This window comes from Cetorhinus maximus, chromosome 20 (genome assembly GCF_964194155.1).
Source record: "Cetorhinus maximus chromosome 20, sCetMax3.hap1.1, whole genome shotgun sequence".
NCBI classification, from domain to species: Eukaryota; Metazoa; Chordata; class Chondrichthyes; order Lamniformes; family Cetorhinidae; genus Cetorhinus; species Cetorhinus maximus.
The window spans coordinates 96,633,199-96,651,117 of NC_135898.1; the positions used below are offsets into that span (position 1 = coordinate 96,633,199).

General features: G+C 43.0%; 1 protein-coding gene across 1 annotated transcript in view; it reads left to right on the plus strand.

Moving 5' to 3' along the window:
- Nucleotides 1-12,862: 12,862 nt before the first annotated feature.
- The window catches only part of cacul1 (CDK2 associated cullin domain 1), a 113,307-nt gene continuing 108,250 nt past the window's right edge, over nucleotides 12,863-17,919 (plus strand). The window contains exon 1 of the mRNA XM_078565189.1: nucleotides 12,863-13,394. Coding sequence (XP_078421315.1) covers nucleotides 13,052-13,394 — 343 coding nt within the window. The 5' untranslated portion in view covers nucleotides 12,863-13,051. The remainder of the gene's footprint in view (nucleotides 13,395-17,919) is intronic.

Here is a 17,919-nt window from a genome sequence, read left to right on the forward strand (position 1 = left end):
GGAAGCGTTTAATCAGTGAAGCTGAAGAGCTCCAGCCATGGCCAGGTGAGAGACAGCTGTTCACAGCACTGTTTCTCAAAGAATGCTTTCAGTGCTTTTCATTGATTCTCAACTTCTTGGAAGTCACTTCATTCATCTTTAGGTGCACTTCCCTGCTTCCAGCCTTCACTATTGCATGGGAGCAGTTTATGCAGCTCTCACTTGCAGTTCAGATGAAGAACAAGAGGAGCAGTACCAGCTGCACCGACGGCAAAAGCAGTAGCCTTCTCCTCAGCTACAGGCCAGAGGGGGTGGACTCAGAACCAGCTTGAAGGAGGCAAAACCCTCAACAAAGGGTGGAGCTGCAAGGCATGTAGCTCTGAGGGGTGCTGTGCAGAAAAATGCTGGGAAAATCAGTGTGTGGGTTTTGGCACCTGAAAGTGTTGTGCCTCACCATTCCTGCCCCTAAGGTCCTGGTTCCTCTTGGTGCACTGTTTCCAGGTTGGAGGGAGTACACTTTTACTGCTGATTTCCTTGGTCACTTCCATCCATGCCTGCTTGGTTGGAGGAGTTGCACTCTTTCTCCAGACCTTTGGGAAAGATCATCACTGCAGTCCCTCAGATCCCAAGTAGGCCTTCCAGGCAAAAGTGCAACCCTCAACAAAGGATCTATCAGCTCTCCCAATGTGTGTGAACACCAGTGCCTCAGAGAACTTAGATTTTCATGGCAGGTTATTGTTGACATCTTACGCCTCGATCCCAGTAATAACCTAATATCATTGGCTGTCAAGATGTCTATGACTGTAGAGCCTTCCTAGGTCTCCTCTCCATTTCTGTGATTGCTGCAGCTTCAAAGATCCATGTACAGGTGAGCCACTCTAGCCCACCCTAGGGTCCTTTTAATTAGAAATCCTTCCTTTGACAGATCGGGTGTGCGATATTATTATAGTATTAGTCACGTTGGTACCTGAGAATTTTAGTGATTGATAAATTCAATCTGGATACGGTCTTTTGTGATAGCATTAAGAAGCAAAGGACACTCTGATCATTTTTAAGTTACATGTTCCAAGGTAGGTTAAATGCGTGATCTACAACATACATCCAGACTTCATGATTCATGCACAAAGTAGCAAAGCCTCTTCTAGCCCATGTGTGAGGTCCAAGATCAAGCGGAGGATGAATTTGTATCTAAAATGGGGGAGCAGTTGCAGGAATGTTGGATCTGACCGACTGGTCATTCTATCAGTTATAAGCCTGAAAAGAAAGGCCGCCTAACGATGGATCAGCTTTCTTTGCTGAAGTTTGTTGGGAGGGCTTGAATTAAAAGTTGGTGAGGAATAAATCTGATACATAACACTGGATTTTGATGCCTAAAACATTAAAAAGTAGAGCGATGGGGCAGAAATTGGCTGGATTGGATTTGTCCTGCATTTGTGTACAGGACATACCTGGGCAATTTTCTACATTGCCAGGTAGATGCCAGTGTTGTAGCTGTACTGGAACAGCTTGGTTAGGGGCACAGCTAGTTCTAGAACACAAGTTTTCAGTACTATTGCTGGAATGTTGTCAGGGCACATAGCCTTTGCAGTATTTAGTGCATTCCGCCATTTTGTGAAAACACGTGAAGTGAATCGAATTGGCTGAAGACTGGCATCTGTGATGCTGGGGACCTCTGGAGGAGACTGAGATGGATCATCCACCCAGCACTTCTGCCGAAGATGGCTGCAAATGCTTCAGCTTTGTCATTTGCATTGACGTGTGGGGCTCCCACATCATTGGGAATGGGGATATTTATGGAGTCTCATCCTCTAGCTAGTTAATTGTCCATCACCATTCATGACTGGACGTGGCAGGACTACAGAACTTAAATCTGATTGGTTGGGTGTGGGATTGCTTAGCTCTGTCTCGCGCATGCTGCTTCTGTTGTTTGGCATGCAAGTAGTCCTGTGTTGTAGCTTCACCAGGTTGATACCTCATTTTTAGGTATGCCTGGTGCTGCTCCTGGCATGCCCTCCTGCACTCTTTATTGAAACAGGGTTGGTTCCCCCGGCTTGATGGTAATGGCAGAGTGGAGGGATATGCTGGGTCATGAGGTTACAGATTGTGGTTGTATACAATTCTGCTGCGACTGATGGCCCACAGTGCCTCATGGATATCCAGTTTTGAATCGCTAGATCTGTTTGAAATCTATTGCATTTGGCATGGTGGTAGTGCCACAGAACACAATGCAGGGCATCCTCAATCTGAAGGTGGGACTTTTGTCTCCATAAGTACTTTGTGGTGGTCACTCTTACCAATACTGTCATGAGCAGATGCATCTGCGACAGGTAGCTTGGTGAGGACGAGGTCAAGTAGATTTTTTCCTCTTGTTGGTTCCCTCACCACCTGCTGAAGACCCAGTCCAGCGGCTATGTCCTTTAGGACTTGGCCAGCTCAGTCAGTAATGGTACTACCGAGCAAATCTTGGTGATGGCATTGAAATTCCCTGACCCAGAATGCATTGTGTCCTGGTCAACCTCAGTGCTTCCTGCAAGTGGTGTTGTGTTCAACATGGAGCAGTACTGATTCATCAGCTGAGGTGAGTGGGGGGGGGGGGGGGAGGGGGGGGCAGTAAGGTGGTAATTAGCAGTAAGTTTCCTTGACCATGTTTGACCTGATACCATGAGACTTCATTGGGTCCAGAGTCAATGTAGAAGACTCCAGGGTAACTCCCTCCTGACTATACCACTGTGCTGCTACCTGTAGGATAGGACATAACCAAGGATAGTGATGGTGGTGCCTGGAACATTGTACGGTATGATTCCATGAGTATGACTATGCCAGGCTGTTGCTTGACTAGTCTATTGGACAGCTCTCTCAATTTTGGCACAAGCCTATGTTAGTAAGGAGGACTTTGCAAAATTGACAGGGCTAGGCATGCAGTTGTCATTTCCTGTGCCTCGGTTGATGCTGGGTGGGTCTGTCCGCTGTCATTTCTTTTAGACTTTGTAGTGGCTTGATACAATTGTGTGGCTTGCTAGGCCATTTCAGAGGGAATTAAGTCAGCCACATTGCTGTGGGTTTGGACTCCAGACCAGTTAAGGATGGCAATTTCCACTCCGTAAAGAGGGCATTAGTGAACCAGATGGGTTACGACACCATTAGACTAGCTTTTAATTCCATATTTTTATTAACTGAATTTAAATTCCACCAGTTGCCATGGTGGAATTTGAACCCATGTCCCCAGAGCATTAGCCTGGGCCTCTGGATTAATAGTCCCGTGACATTACCAGTATGTCACCACCTCCCCAATGTGACATTTGTCCCGTTTGGGAAAGAGTTTCCACTTCTAACTTACAGTTGGAAATTTCTCAGTGGCTTGGTTCTTAAACGTAGCTATGGATTTCTAAGCATGCCAGATACCAGGTTAATCAAAATGACATAGTAGCCAAATTGAGTATTATTTAGTTTATCGTTATCAGTTTGGAATGATGTTTTCCCATTTCCTTACTATCTTTGTTGTTCTCCAAAAAAGCAGACATTTACTATTTGTCCCAGTTGGATTGTACTCTGAAGTCTTAACAACCATAAATTGCCTATACATGTTAGCTAACAGTTCTTTAGAGGCTTTCCCTCCAAGCTGTTTATGTACCATGTGATGTATACAATGTTCCACACAAGGTCTTACCACTCATAGTGCTTTCGTCAGATTATTTCCGTTTTTGTGATGCTCCTCTTGAAATAGAGACTCTTGTTGATTGTCCAGGAAGTGGTAGCTTTAAGTTTAGCAAAAAAAAGTTTCCTGCTTTTTGGGTTGTGTGCTAGCAGTTTCCTGTTAAATATCCATGATGTTTTTGTGGAATTAGGGTTATAACACATTGAAGTTGAATTGTTATGAAGCTATTTATGTACAGCAGAGGGTTTGGAAACACTGGAATCAGATCCTGAGGTCAGTAGTCCATCACTGCTGGCAGGCTGTGAAATACCTAGTGTGTTAGCTGGAGGATCCCTGCCAATTTTTAAAAAGCAATTTTGTGAGAGAGTTTCAATTGCCATCCTGACTCTGAAATTTTTCAGTCAGTTAAGGATATAATTTGCTGGATGCAATTATTGCATATATTTGTGTGCTTGCAACTTTAGGCCTGTCACTCATTTTTGGCTTTGTTACAAACTGCCCGTCATTTATTGTTAACTCAGACAAGCCTTTGGAATATATTCAAAGTACTATGCAGCCAGCTTGCAAGTGAAATATCTTGATATTCCCTGTGTTCACCATGGAATTATACAATTTAATCTTTTTCTCTCGCCCTCTCTCACCTATATTGGCCCAGATTTTGGGGTAATAATAATGGTAAAACTGTTAGCATTCATTATTACTCCACAAACTGATAGCAACTTGTGGAGTCTGCACATGTGGAGACAAATGTAAAAATGCAGAAGCTGTTGGCAGTGATTCTACGCTTCTCCATAGGGTGTGTTATTGGAGATCCTGGAGCTTTCATTAAATTAGAAATTGCTGAATTAACAAGAACTTGCCCTTTTGCATTATTAGTCTCATTGTTAAAAAAAAACGCTTGAAAAAAATCACACCTTGTTGAACGAGGTGTAGCTGGGTTTTTAATGCCACACTAAGTTCACAATTACTGCCGACCAACATTTCTGGCCCCAATAACCTAATTTTATATTTGTAGAATGTCAAATTTCTCCATGATAAAAATGCCACATTTTTAAAAAAGTTTAGATATTTCAGCTTCTATGTGTATGTCCTAATCATTTATTTTGTTCTCCGTAAAAATTTAATTAAAAGTAAAAGATAACCAATGTGTTTTACTTCCTGGTTTGTTGCTTGTGAGTATGTGTGACTGTCTGCTTAGGCTGCATGATGACATTACTGTTGCTAGACACCTGGCGATCGTCTTGACTTGCCGCCAGATTCAAACTGATGTCAGGAAAGGGGAAATCCTTTCCACGAGATTGCTAGATTCTTGTAGATGGTTTTCTTGGAGCTCATTGGCAAACACCATCACTTTACTGCTCAGTGACAAAACTGGACCATTGGTTTCTGCTCTCTACCTGGTTAACTGAGGCAAGAACATCTTGGAAAATTAGGATGAATAGGTAATCCACTCTGTCTTTAAGAACCTACTTGTGCAATCTTATTACAGAACATAAAATAATCCAAGATATATATTTCTTATTATAATTTCAATAGGATCAATCAGAATGGTTACAGAACAGGTCATTCGGCCCGTCAATCCCACACTGGCTCTCCGCAAGAGCAACTTAACTAGTTCCCACTCTCAAGTCTTCCTCTGTGCTACTCTAAGGGTAACACTGTCTGTACAGTCAAAATCAGTGAACGTTTCCAAATCCAGCTCATCGCTGTTCATGTTTTGACCAACAGTGTGCTCCAACCATGGGTAGCAAAGTCAGGTCAGGGCTGATGATGCATCTTTGTTGAATCGTGGAAGGTGGCAGTGCTGGAATCATTCCTGATGCAAAAACAAAGGATTGTGCCTATGTATAAGAGATGAATGAATCACACCAATTTATCTACAGGCCCCACTTGCAACCAAAATTAGCTCATCACACTGAATCAAATGTTGTATCGAAATTGATGTAAGCTACCCATAATGGTTTTTATTGTCGTCTGTGTTTATGGATCATGATGCTAAGTGCCAATATTTGATCAGTGATGGACCTGCCTGGCATGTTGTGGTCATCTCTTGCATAAAAATCTAAATCCTTCCAAGAATTGTATGTGCACATTTCCTCAAGCTAGAAACAGGGTTATTATCTAGTTTCCACTTATGGTTTTGTCAGCTTTGGATTTCCAGGTTGGAACTATTACTCCACACACCCAATTTCCAGCCATGACCTTTTGCTCCCAGGCACTGCATATCAACTGAAGGACTTCACTGCATGCTTCCTTTCAGCAGACACTCCAAATGTGCCGTGGAACGTTCACTCGAGTTACTTAATGGAGGCTTCCAAGATGGTTGGTGGATCATAGTTGATCATAGGATCTGGTGTGTCTTCATTTGCTGCTTCTCGCAGTGTTTCTCAGGTCCTTGTTAGGGGAAGTTCAGGAGGATTTCAAACCAGCTCTTTCATCTTTCCAATAGCTGCCTCTTGTGGATAGTAACTGAGCATTACTGTATCCCACTGACGATGCTCACAAAATTTATATTTCTCTTGTCACCTTCATTATAAATAACTTCTGATTGCAATAGGCTCAATACACATCAGCAACTGCTTTTAAGAATTGAAAGGTCAGGGAAGGATATCAGAAGAGTTACACATACAAATTGTTTCAGTTCTCTTTAACCTTGATGCCAACTTGGGAAACCAGTGACCTTATTTTTATCATTTTTCTTAAACTGTGAACCATTAGGTTTGTTAAAGGTTGTCTCCTTCAGATAAAATATCAAAGGTTAGGCCTCTTGGGGAGCACTCCTTTAACCAAGCTGTCTTGTTTATGGATCGCAGATATGTGATTAGCAACAAAATGCAACACATGTGCCCTCTGGTGGCTAACAACTTCTATTTTACATTTATATGGTGGTCAAGGTAGATTTTATAATGTGATGAATTTTGCACATGCCTATATTTCAGAAAAGAAGTGCAAATAAATTAATCAACAGGAAAGTCTTACAATGCTCCCAAATGAACTGATAGAAAAATAATTTCTGTATCTGGATTAGTGATGCAGTATTATGCCATTCATAGAATTAATGTTTCACTCTGCAGGAATGCTCAAAACTGACTAGAATGAGGACAACGGTTGCTCGCGCACATATTGAGGCTGTGGTGGTCTTTTGAACAACTGTCTTTTAGCACAGTAGAAATAAGACCTTAAGTAAATCAGAATCCCACTTGGTTTATATTGGCAGTTTTGTGCTTCTTAATGAACACGGAATTTTTCCCCATATCGATCATTTTGAAGCAGGACAAACTGTTACTTTTCTAAATGGCTGCATACATTCAGAGGCACCAAATATTACTTGAATCAAAGACATCATCCTTTTTGTGTCTCAACTTAGCTATATCTGCCATTTGCTAGGGTAGTGAATAACTGCTACTTATGCTCAGCAACGACAACAAAACCTTGATAAGTTTTTCTTTAATTCTGTTAAAATAATTAACAGCTGGGGTTTGTGTCTTTTTTATGTGGAGTTTTGCTTAACCGACAGGATCGACATTACGAGATCTCATGGTACCAATTTTGCAATATTTCCATCTTGTCTCGAATAATCTAGTTTGAATAGTGATATGTAGCCTTATGGTTGAGTTGCATCCATATGACATGGCGTTCCAATGAGAAAGCAGGTTTTTTCACAATTGTGGCACACCTAGATAATCCTCAAAAGAATAATAGGAGGGCAATTGCTTTACAGCTGTTGTATAAACACATGGGGGTAGATTTTACAGGTGGCGGAGGCGGGGGGGGGGGGGGCATATTCCGCACCTCCTGCGACTGAAAAGTCTGTGGTCAGCTTGCCTGCCCAAAAACCAGCTGCCCTGCCATGATATTACGCAGGAGGCAGCCTTAATTGATTCAGACTGGGACTTCTGCCTCATCTGGGAGTAAGTCCCACCCTAAAAAGTCACCAGTCAATCTGATTGGCCAGCAGCTCTCTAGTCCCAGCAGCACCAGGATCGAGTAATGGTCACTCCTGGGACAGCAAGCAGTCCCCGAAGAAGAAGTGTCACGAATCCCGGACTTCAGTTAAGTCCGGCAATTTTGTAATGTGGGAGAGCGTTAGAGGGTGGGCGGGAAGGCCACCGTTTTATTCTTCTTGACCCCCCGCCTTCAAATACATGGGCAGGGTCTCTAAAATTCAGCCCATGATTACTAGTGAGCTAGGAAGAATCAAGGATTATGGTCTTGTGATACGAATTAAACATCAGGACAAATAGCCAAATTTAGGCAGAAAACTGAAGATGATCAAATTTTAAGCAATGTATAATACAATGTTCACCAGTAGCACTGCAGTAGCTTCTACTGCTAAAGATAATAGCCAATATAGCAAACATTTAGGCAAGTTCATGATATTGCATCTCTAAGTATGACTCAACAATTTGGGTGGAGTGGGTGTGTAGTTTACACCAAAAAGACATTCGAAGGATAATGTAATAATACTCAAAAACTTATGCAGTCTGATGCTAAAATAAAGACTGACTTAACTAAAAATGTTTGGCAATTTTTGTTTGCGAAATTGAAAATTACATCACAATGTACCACTGTGACAAAAATATCACTGTATAGTTTACATGTCATTGTTAAAAAAAATCACATGACTTTTCTGCATTCTCTCCACATGTAAAAGCATGGGGTAGATGATCTGAAATTCCTACTGTGTCGGACGGTGTGAATAAGAAAAATGTTGATCAACATTAATGCAAATGATCTTTGTGTATCTTTTACACTGGTAGAGCGTACCAACTGTTGTGCATGGTATTGCTTAATAAAATGATTCAGCATTGGCATTGGCTGATTCACCTTCTTTGTATGTAGACATACATTGCGCATATCCTCCTCCTGTAGCTGAAGCCAAAATTAGACGCGGCTCAGTCTTATCTTAAATGTTAATAAGAAATAAATAGTGATCTGATTTGAAGCTACAAATGTAATTAATTAAAAAGAAAAAAAACAAGATGTTAAATGAGTTCCTGTTTTAGAAGATTGAGAATTTTGGTAATGGTGGAATTTTGAGGGACTAATAACTGCACCATAGTCCTATTACTTAAAAAATTGGAAGCCTCATCTGACATGGTGTTGTCAATAGCAGCTATAGCAGCATGTTGTCAATAGTCACACTGTCTAAAAAAAGTGCTCACAAACGTTATTCGGAAACAAACACAGTGACCACACATCGATACTGTGTACAGTTCTGTGTACATATTATAAAAAGGATGTGAAGGCACGAGAAAGGGAGCAAAAAGGATTTACAAGGAAGATACCAGAAATGCAAGGCTATACTCATCAAAGGATAAGCAGGCTGAATCTCTTTTCTCTTGAAGAGAAAGCTGAGAGGTGACCTAATAGAGGTGCTTAACATTATGAAAGGTTTTGATGGAGTAGACACAGACAGAATATTTCCACTTGTAGGGAGGAGCAAAACTAGAAGCCATCAATCGAACCATAGAAAAGTTACAGTGTAGAAAAAGGCCATTCAGCCCATCGTGTCTGTGCTAGCAAAAAAGAGAAAAAAGAAACTAGCCGCTAATTTTAATTTCACTTTCCAGCACCTGGTTTGTAGCCTTGCAGGTTACAGCACTTCAGATGCAGATCCAGGTACCTTTTAAATGAGTTGAGCGTCTCAGCCTCAACCACCAACTTAGTGAATGCCAGACACCCACTACCCTTTGGGTGAAAACATTTTTCCTCTTATCCTTCTACCAGTCACCTTAAATCTATGCCCCCTGGTAATTGACCCCTCAGCTAGGGGAAATAAGTCTTTCCTGTCTAGGCCCCTCATAATTTTGAACACCTCAATTAGGTCACCCCCTAGCCTCCTCTGTTCTAAGGAAAACTAGCCTATCCAATCTTTCCTCATAGCTACAATTTTCAAGCCCTGGCAACATTCTTGTAAATCTCCTCTGTACTCTCTCCAGATCAATGATGTCCTTCCTGTAATATGGTGATCAGAACTGTACACAAAATTCCAGCTGTGGCCTAACCAGCATTTTATACAGTTCCATCATTACATCCTTGCTTTTGTATTCAATACCTCGTCCAATAAAGGAAAGAATTCTCTATGCTTTTCTGACCACCTTGTCCACCTGTCCTGCCACCTTCAAGGACCTGTGGACATGCACTCCAAGGTCTCTCATTTCCTCAACCCCTCCCAATAACTTCCCATTTATACTCCTCTAGGCTTCCTACAGTATTTGGTCATTTGTGATCGTCATAAGCTTTCTTTTTCTGCTTTATCTTAACCTGTATGCTTCTGGATAACCAGGGGGCTCTAGATTTAGCAGTACTTCCCTTTTTCTTTGCGGGGACATGTCTACACTGTGCCCATGGAATCTCGTCTTTGAATGCCTCCCACTGATTTGACAGTTTTCCTTCTAAATACCTATATGCAGTCCACTCACCTCTCAGCTTTGTACAATTTGTCTTCCCCCAATTTATAACTTTTACTCCTGTTCTATCTTTGTCCTTTTCTATAATGATGCTAAATCTAACTATATTATGGTCACTATCTCCAAAATGGTCACCCACTGCTACTTCATCCACTTGCCCAGCTTCATTTCCTAGGACTAAATCTAGAATTGCGCCCCGTCTTGTTGGGCTTGTTCTGTGCTGGCTAAAGAAGTTCTCTTCAGTCACGAGGGGACACAAGTTCAAGGTGAGGGGCAGGAGGTTTAGGGGGGGATGTGAGGAAAAACTTTTTTACCCAGAGGGTGGTGACGGTCTGGAATGCGCTGCCTGGGAGGGTGGTGGAGGCAGGTTGCCTCACAAACTTTAAAAAGTGCCTGGATGAGCACTTGGCATGTCATAACATTCAAGGCTATGGGCCAAGTGCTGGTAAATGGGATTAGGTAAGTAGGTCAGGTATTTATCTCACGTTGGTGCAGGCTCGATGGGCCGAAGGGCCTCTTCTGCACTGTGTGATTCTGTGAATGCAGCTCAAGAATTTTGCACCCTCTGTGCCCTTCACACTGTTCGTATCCCAATTGATATGAGAGTAGTTGAAGTCCCAACTATTACTCAGAAATCTGTCTACATATTTGCTTTTCTAACTCCCTTCCACTGTTTGGGGTCTAATGTGCCCTCCTGGTAGTGTGGCTGCGGCTTTTTTATTTCTGAGCTCAACCCATATGGCCTTATTTGATGCTTCATTTAGTATATCTTCCCTCCTCACAGCTAGAATTGATTCTTTAACCAATAATGCTACACACCCACCTTTTTATCCCCCTCGCTATTCTGCCTGAAAACTCTATATCCAGGATGTTGAGCTGCCATTTTTGCCCCTCCTTAAGCCAAGTTTTCATTATAGCAATGATATCATGCTGCCACACGTCTATCTGAGCCCTCAGCTCATCGTCTTTATTTACTATGCTCCTTGCGTTTACATATATACTTTTCAACATTGCCAAATTCCTGTGCTGTACTCTTTTTAACCTGTGCTGCTTCTGTCTTTCAGAGTCATTCATTAATTCTCCTTCTCCCGTTCTCCGCTCTGAATTTGCCCTCAGGTTCCCACCCTGCCTGCCAATCTAGTTTAAATGACCTGCCCCCAACAGCACTGGCAAATCTTCCTGCAAGGATATTTGTCCCTGTCCTGTGCAGGTGTAAACCATCCAGCTTGTACAGGTCCCACCTTTCCCAGAACTGATCTTAATGTCTCAAATCTGATGCCCTCACTCCAACACCAGCTTTCCAGCCACATGTTTATTCATTCATTTCTCTTACTTCTATACTCGCTTGCACAATGGACTGTGAGTAATCCTAATATTACCGTTTTAGAGGTCCTGCTTTTCAATCTCCTTCCTAGCTCCCTAAAGTCTGCTTTCAGGACTTATCCCCTTTCCAACCTAAGTTATTGGTACCAAAATGTACCACAACCTCTGGCTGATCACCTTCCTCCAGAACAATGTCCTGCAGCCACTCTGTGACATCCTTGGCCCTGGCGCCAGGGAGGCAACATGCCATCCCGGAGTCACATCTGTAGCCGCAGAAAAGCCTGTCTGTTCCCCTAATCAATGAATCCCCTGTCACCAAAATAAAAGGAAAATACTGCGGATGCTGGAAATCTAGAAAAACAAAATACCTGGAAAAACTCAGCAGGTCTGACAGCATCTGCGGAGAGGGATACAGTTGACGTTTTGAGTCCGTATGACCCTTCATCAGTTTTGAGTCCGTATGGCCCTTCATCAGTTCTTCATCGGGTCATACAGACTCGAAACGTCAACTGTATCCCTCTCCGCAGGTGCTGTCAGACCTGCTGAGTTTTTCCAGGTATTTTTGTTTTTGCTCTAAATCCCCTATCACCATTGCTCTTCCCCTCTTCTTTCTCCCCTTTCTGTACAGCAGGGCTGCCTGTGGCGACACAAACTTGGCTCTGACTGCACTCCTCCGAGGAACCAACACCCTCACCGGTGTTCAAAACGGAAAACCGATTGGTGAGCAGGACCCCAGGAAACTCCTGCACTTGCTGCCTAATTTCCTTGGGCTGCCTGGTGATATGAGACAGTCACCAAGACATTAAAGAGGGGGTTCAGGAGAAATTTTGAGAGTGGCAAGAATGTTCAACTTTACCAAGGGGTGTGATTGGGGCGAATAGTATTAAGTGCATTAAAGGGGAAACTAAAGCATGTGCGGGTGAAGGAAATTGAGAGTTAGATGGGGGAGAACGGAAGGAAAGGTGAGTGGAGCAATATTCATCATGGAGTGGATGGGCCGATTGGCCTGTTTCTGTGCTGTGCAGTCAATGAAAGAGCAAAATTAGCAGCAAAATCTGGTGTTAATTTGAAGAGTTCCTTTGGGAAAGCAGCCTGGACACGGGGTGCGGGGCCAGCCTGACAGGCGGCCGGATGGGCTGCAGGAGATTTGGGCGCAACGCAGTGACGGGCGGAACTCATTTACGCCCGAAATTTCGCCACCCCTTTCCTGCCGCGCACCCTCCGCTGTCGATTTGGCCGCAAATTCGGACAAAATTATGGTGCAAACGGTGTTGTATCAAATAAAGGTTAAACAATACCGAATAACTTCGCCAACCGGCTAATCTCCAAACCGCGAACCACTCACCCGCAGCCCAGGCTCAGCGCACAATGGCGGGGTTCCCTGGGTTACCGTCGCTAAGGACTACCGAATGCTTCCGGCATGCACCGGGGCAGGAGCAAGGCGTCGTGAAAGTGTGGCAAACCGTAACATCCGATCGGCGGCAAAAAGCCGTAAAGGGAAGTTGTGTCGCTGGTGGGGAGGAGGAATTCGGCCGGAGGAGGAATAAAGCTGGTGATTCAGGAGAGACAGAGAGAGAGAGAAAAAAACAGCGACATTCATGTAGGAGGAATTAAATCAAATTTAAATATAAGTTCAGCTGTAGATCTGGCTTAAAAATTGCTCCTCCCTCCCCCAGTAACAATGGACGAGAACATGGAGGAGGACGCCAGCTACCAGCAGCTGATGATGGACGATCACAACCACAACAACTGGGAGGCCAACGCGGGCGCTTATCAGCATCACCATCATCATCAACACCAACATCACCATCACCACAACCACCACCATAACCATCACCCCAGCCAGCCCGCTCTGCCCGAGCCGGGGGGGACGCTGCAAGCACAGCAGGAGCCCAAAGAACTCCTCCCGCACCCCATGTCCCTGAACGGGGAAGAGCGAGAGCCGGCATCGCACAGGGAGACTGACACCGAGCCCATGGCCAGTAAAGTAACCCTGAACATCAATAGCTCGGCCTCCAAGTTCTGTAAGTCACGCAGGGAGAAATCTGAGACAGATAAACGGGTCAACAATCGATGGTTAAGCCAATAAGGATTTAATAGTTTTTAGATGGCTGTGTATATTTGAAAGCTCCGATTAATCTGTTGGTGACCTGGATTTTGCGTGCTTTACGATGACCAATGCCATCTGCATTCTTCTATCTGTTCTACAAGGGGCATTTAACCCCATTTGACTATTAACAGTATGTATGTAATTATTGTAACTGCTGGTAAATGCAAAACTGGAATAGAAATACAGTTCAACTGAAAGGCCCAATCTCCCAAATGCCACTCCTGAATCAGGTGCAAACCTGAATACACAACCTACCTGTAAACTCAAAAGCTAGAAGACTGATAGTTGATTTTATAAATTGTGTTTTTTTTGTGTTGAAAAGAGTAATTCAGAACAAGTCTTGGGATGGAAATAAGGAAGCATCCAGATTAATTTCACCAGAAGGATTTTGCCTCCTTAAGAAATGTTCGGGTTTCTCCTACAGTGGCCTGATTGTGTCTTTTGTAGCATTAGATATCCTGGATATGTTGTCTCATTGACAACCAACCTAGGATAATTGATAACTGGGAGTGATTCAATAAATTGATTGTGTTAATGTTGTGAGAATGGTGTACCATTCTTTCAGGAACATGAGGACCTACGGCCAATGCCAGACATTTGTTATAATTGGTAGGATGATTGCTTATTTTTGTTTTCTTAATATTTTGAGTGAATTGTGCTGTGAATAATAGAAATACCATGAAATAGAACCTGTAATTAATGGAATGACTTAATCATGTTAAATGTTGTTCTGATGTTTGTGTGCTACTAATTAACTGTGAACATACAATCATTACTATATACTCTTGGCTCAGCCTATTTAAACATTAATTATTGCAGTCTCTTAAAAAGTAATGTAAAAGAAATATCTGAGCATTCCATTCTCTAAATAACTGAAAATTGAAGTTCAGAAATTAAATTGTGCCACAACACAGATAGCGGTGTGTCACTGCAACTCTTTAAATCTGCATCTGCAAAATCCATTGTGATACTGAACCATGCAGAGCTGGAGGATTTTGGGCTTGATCCCCATGCTGTGCTGAGTTAGCTCAGATCTCCCAGAGCAGTGGTGCTATAATTGGTTTAGGTGTCGTGTTCCTAGAGGACAAGAAGTACTGAGAAGAGAAAAGCTGGCTGGAGTCTTTGCTTGTGATTGCTACCCAGTGATCCTCAGCTGGCAGTGGCACATGGGTAGATCATCATCAGGACTTTGATTTGAAGTGATGTGGTGCTCACTGTCTAGAGTCCTTTGAGAAGAATGACCATTTGGTTGGTGTGCTGAACCATACTACAGCACTGATCAGAGGCTTGGTGAGAAGAGTGGAGCAAATTGGAAAAGGAGAGCTTCATGTGATTGGAAGTTACTTTGATATGGGAAAAAAATGACTGGTATCCTTTTGGAGTCATTCAGTGCCATTAAATTCTTAGTGCCCAGGCGTTAGGATACATTTTGTAGATCTAGTTGAAATAACCCACATGCCTTCAAGTCTTTTGAACAGATCTGTGACTCTGTTCTTTAACCAACACAACTTAGTTTAGTTATGTTATAGTTTTAGTCTCTGGAACAACTAAATTACAAATTAGACAACTGATGTGGTTATTGTGTCCAAAAGTGAAATACAGTTTTACAGCAGTATAGGTTTAAGAAAGAGAAATTGTATTTTATTTTGATGAAACTTGATCTATTTATATAGTGCAATTCAATACCTCAGGAGGTTCCAAAGTGCTTTATAGTCAATGAGCCACTTTGATGTATGGTCACTGTTGTAATGGGGAGACAAGGTAATGTTGCCTGGGGAGATAAAGATTGGCAAGCATGCTAGGGTGAACTCTCCTGCTGTCCTTTTGAAATAATGCATGAAATCTTTTACGCCCACCTGAGAATGCAGACGAGGCCTCAGTTTAGCTCTGTCCTAGCTAAAAGATAGCACCCCTGACTGTGCTCAATACTGCATAGAAGTGTCTACCTAGATTATGTAATCAACGCTCTAGAATGCGACTTGAACCCACAAATTTCTGGCTCAGAGGCGTGAGTACTCGTTCAAGGATTGAAGGGAACATTTGTTTCAGTCCTTGAAATGTTCTGAAATTTTTAGCAGTGACTGGACACAAAATATTTTGTACTAACGAAGCATGTTCTTTGCTGGGTGTACCCAGATTGAATATTTAAAAAGTTGCCCACTCACCGTGAGTTAAAAAGCTTGTGTTCCTTTTCTGCATTTCTTGATTTTTTTTTACATTTTGGATGTTCAGTTCCAAAAGTTTGCTTTGCATTTGCTACAAGAAAGGGGATTTTTTTTTGTCCTTGAAGGATTAAAATGATTTATGTTTTTTCAGTATGCTTGAAGTATATTTCATCAAAAGTTGCTGAACCTGCTGCTCAAAGTATTTTTATGGATAGTGAAGAGCAAAAAATCCCTGTCCACAGTGGGATATAAGAACATTGAACTTTTTGATAGTCTTCTATTGTAGACCACTTGAAGTTGGGACAGGACAGCTGACTGCCTGTTTGCCTCTCTTCAAAAAGAAATATTATGTGGTTTGAAATCATGTGATTGTAGAGAAAGAGGAAGTAAATATAATAGGAAATTTTTTTCCAAATGTGATTGGTTGCTTGTGATTCTGCGAATGACCTGTGCTCATTTCTGTCGACCCCTGTCTTTGTGTACTTTTCCTTCTACGTGTCTCTGATAATTGGTAGCTGCGTAATTTTTTTTATCATTACTCTTGGGTGTCTTCCATTATTTTACTGGTTTATTTTTGTTTTTATTCTGGTGTTGGAGCTTGGGGAGGAAGACAACTGATGAGGAAAAGAATTACAAAAGAGGGAAGGTGGATCTTATGGCAAGGAAATGGTGGGGGGCAGGGGGGGAAGTGAAGTAGGAACAAGAGGCAGGGGAAAAATAGTACTGGGGCCGAATAGATGGGGCTAGTTGGTCACCCCAGAAAAAAATGAATAGGTGGAAGAGTGGGGCAGTGGTGGTGGATTGTGGAGGTGGCACAAGAGTAGATTAGGCACTTGTAGGGGCAGAGGGGGAAATGAAAAATGAAGTGAACAAAAGTCGATAGGAGAGATGATAGAAATTAGGCTAAAATTCGTAAGATCTAAACCTTTTCTGTTATTGTGCAATTGAATATCTGGGTTTGATTGGTGTGTGGTCTGGCTGGACCACAAAAATCAGGGAGAGTGTGAGAGGAGGACCCAGGGACAGGCAGTCAGCAGCACCGAGAGGATCTAGTCTAGCAAGAGGATCTAGCATCCAATCTATACTCAAGTAGGAGTAAGGGTAAAATAAAAACAAGTGTCCGTGTTCTATTTAGTTAAGATATTTCTGGGGAGCTCAGTCCTGTGATTTGCACACCCTGCACTATGTGGGAAATCCTAGACGCTCCTGGCGGTCTGGATGACCATGTGTGGGGCTCCAGGTTTTGGGGCTTGAGCGGCAGCTGGGGGTACTATTGTGCATTCACGAGACTAAGAAGTTCGTGGACAGCACGTTTCAGGATGTGGTCACCCCGCAGTTTAAGGAAGTGCAAACAAGGAATGGGTGACCACCAAACAGAAGAAGGGAACCAGTCAGGTAGTGAGGGAATCCCCTGAGTGCATCTTGTTCACACACCATATTTTGGAAAAAGGTGAGAGTGACAGTTCCTCTGTGGAAGCCAACCAGAGCCAAGGCCATGGCACTGTGGGTGGTCCAACTGCTCAGGGAGGGGTAGGAAGAAGTGTGGAAGGGCAACAATCGTAAGGGGTTCATTAGTGAGGGGAGTAGACAGGCACTTCTGCAGCCATAGACTTGACTCCAGGATGATATGTTGCCTCCCGGGTGCCAGGGTCAAGAATGTGACAGAACGGCTGCAGGGCATTCTGAAGCGTGAGGGTGAACAGCCAGAGGTCGTGGTCCATGTTGGGACCACTGACATAGAAAGAAAGAGAAATGAGGTCCTGCAAGCAGACTTTAGGAAGTTAGGTAGAAAATTGAAAGGCAGGACTCAAATGTAGTAATCTCCAGATTACTCCAGGTGCCAAGCAGTAGTGAGTATAGGAGCAGATGAATGCGTGGCTGGAGAGATGGTGCAGGAGGGAGGGCTTTAGATTCCTGGGGCATTGGTTTTTCTGGGGGAGGTGGCAGCTGTACAAATTGGACTGGTTACATCTGAACAGGAACGGGACCAACATCCTCGCGGGGAGGTTTGCTAATGCTGCTGGGGTGGATTTAAACTAAATTGGCAGGGGGTGGGATCCTGAAAAGTAGTTCAGAGGGGAGAGAAGCTAAGATGGAATTAGAAGTTAAAATGCTAGTAAGTGAGCCTGGAAGGCAGAGGAAACATAGGCTAGATAAAAAAAGAAGAGAGTTTAGCAAGGCTAAATGGAATATATTTTAATGCAAGAAACTTGAGGAATAAGACAGACGAGCTGAGGGTACAGATAGGCACATGGGAGTGTGATATCATAGCTA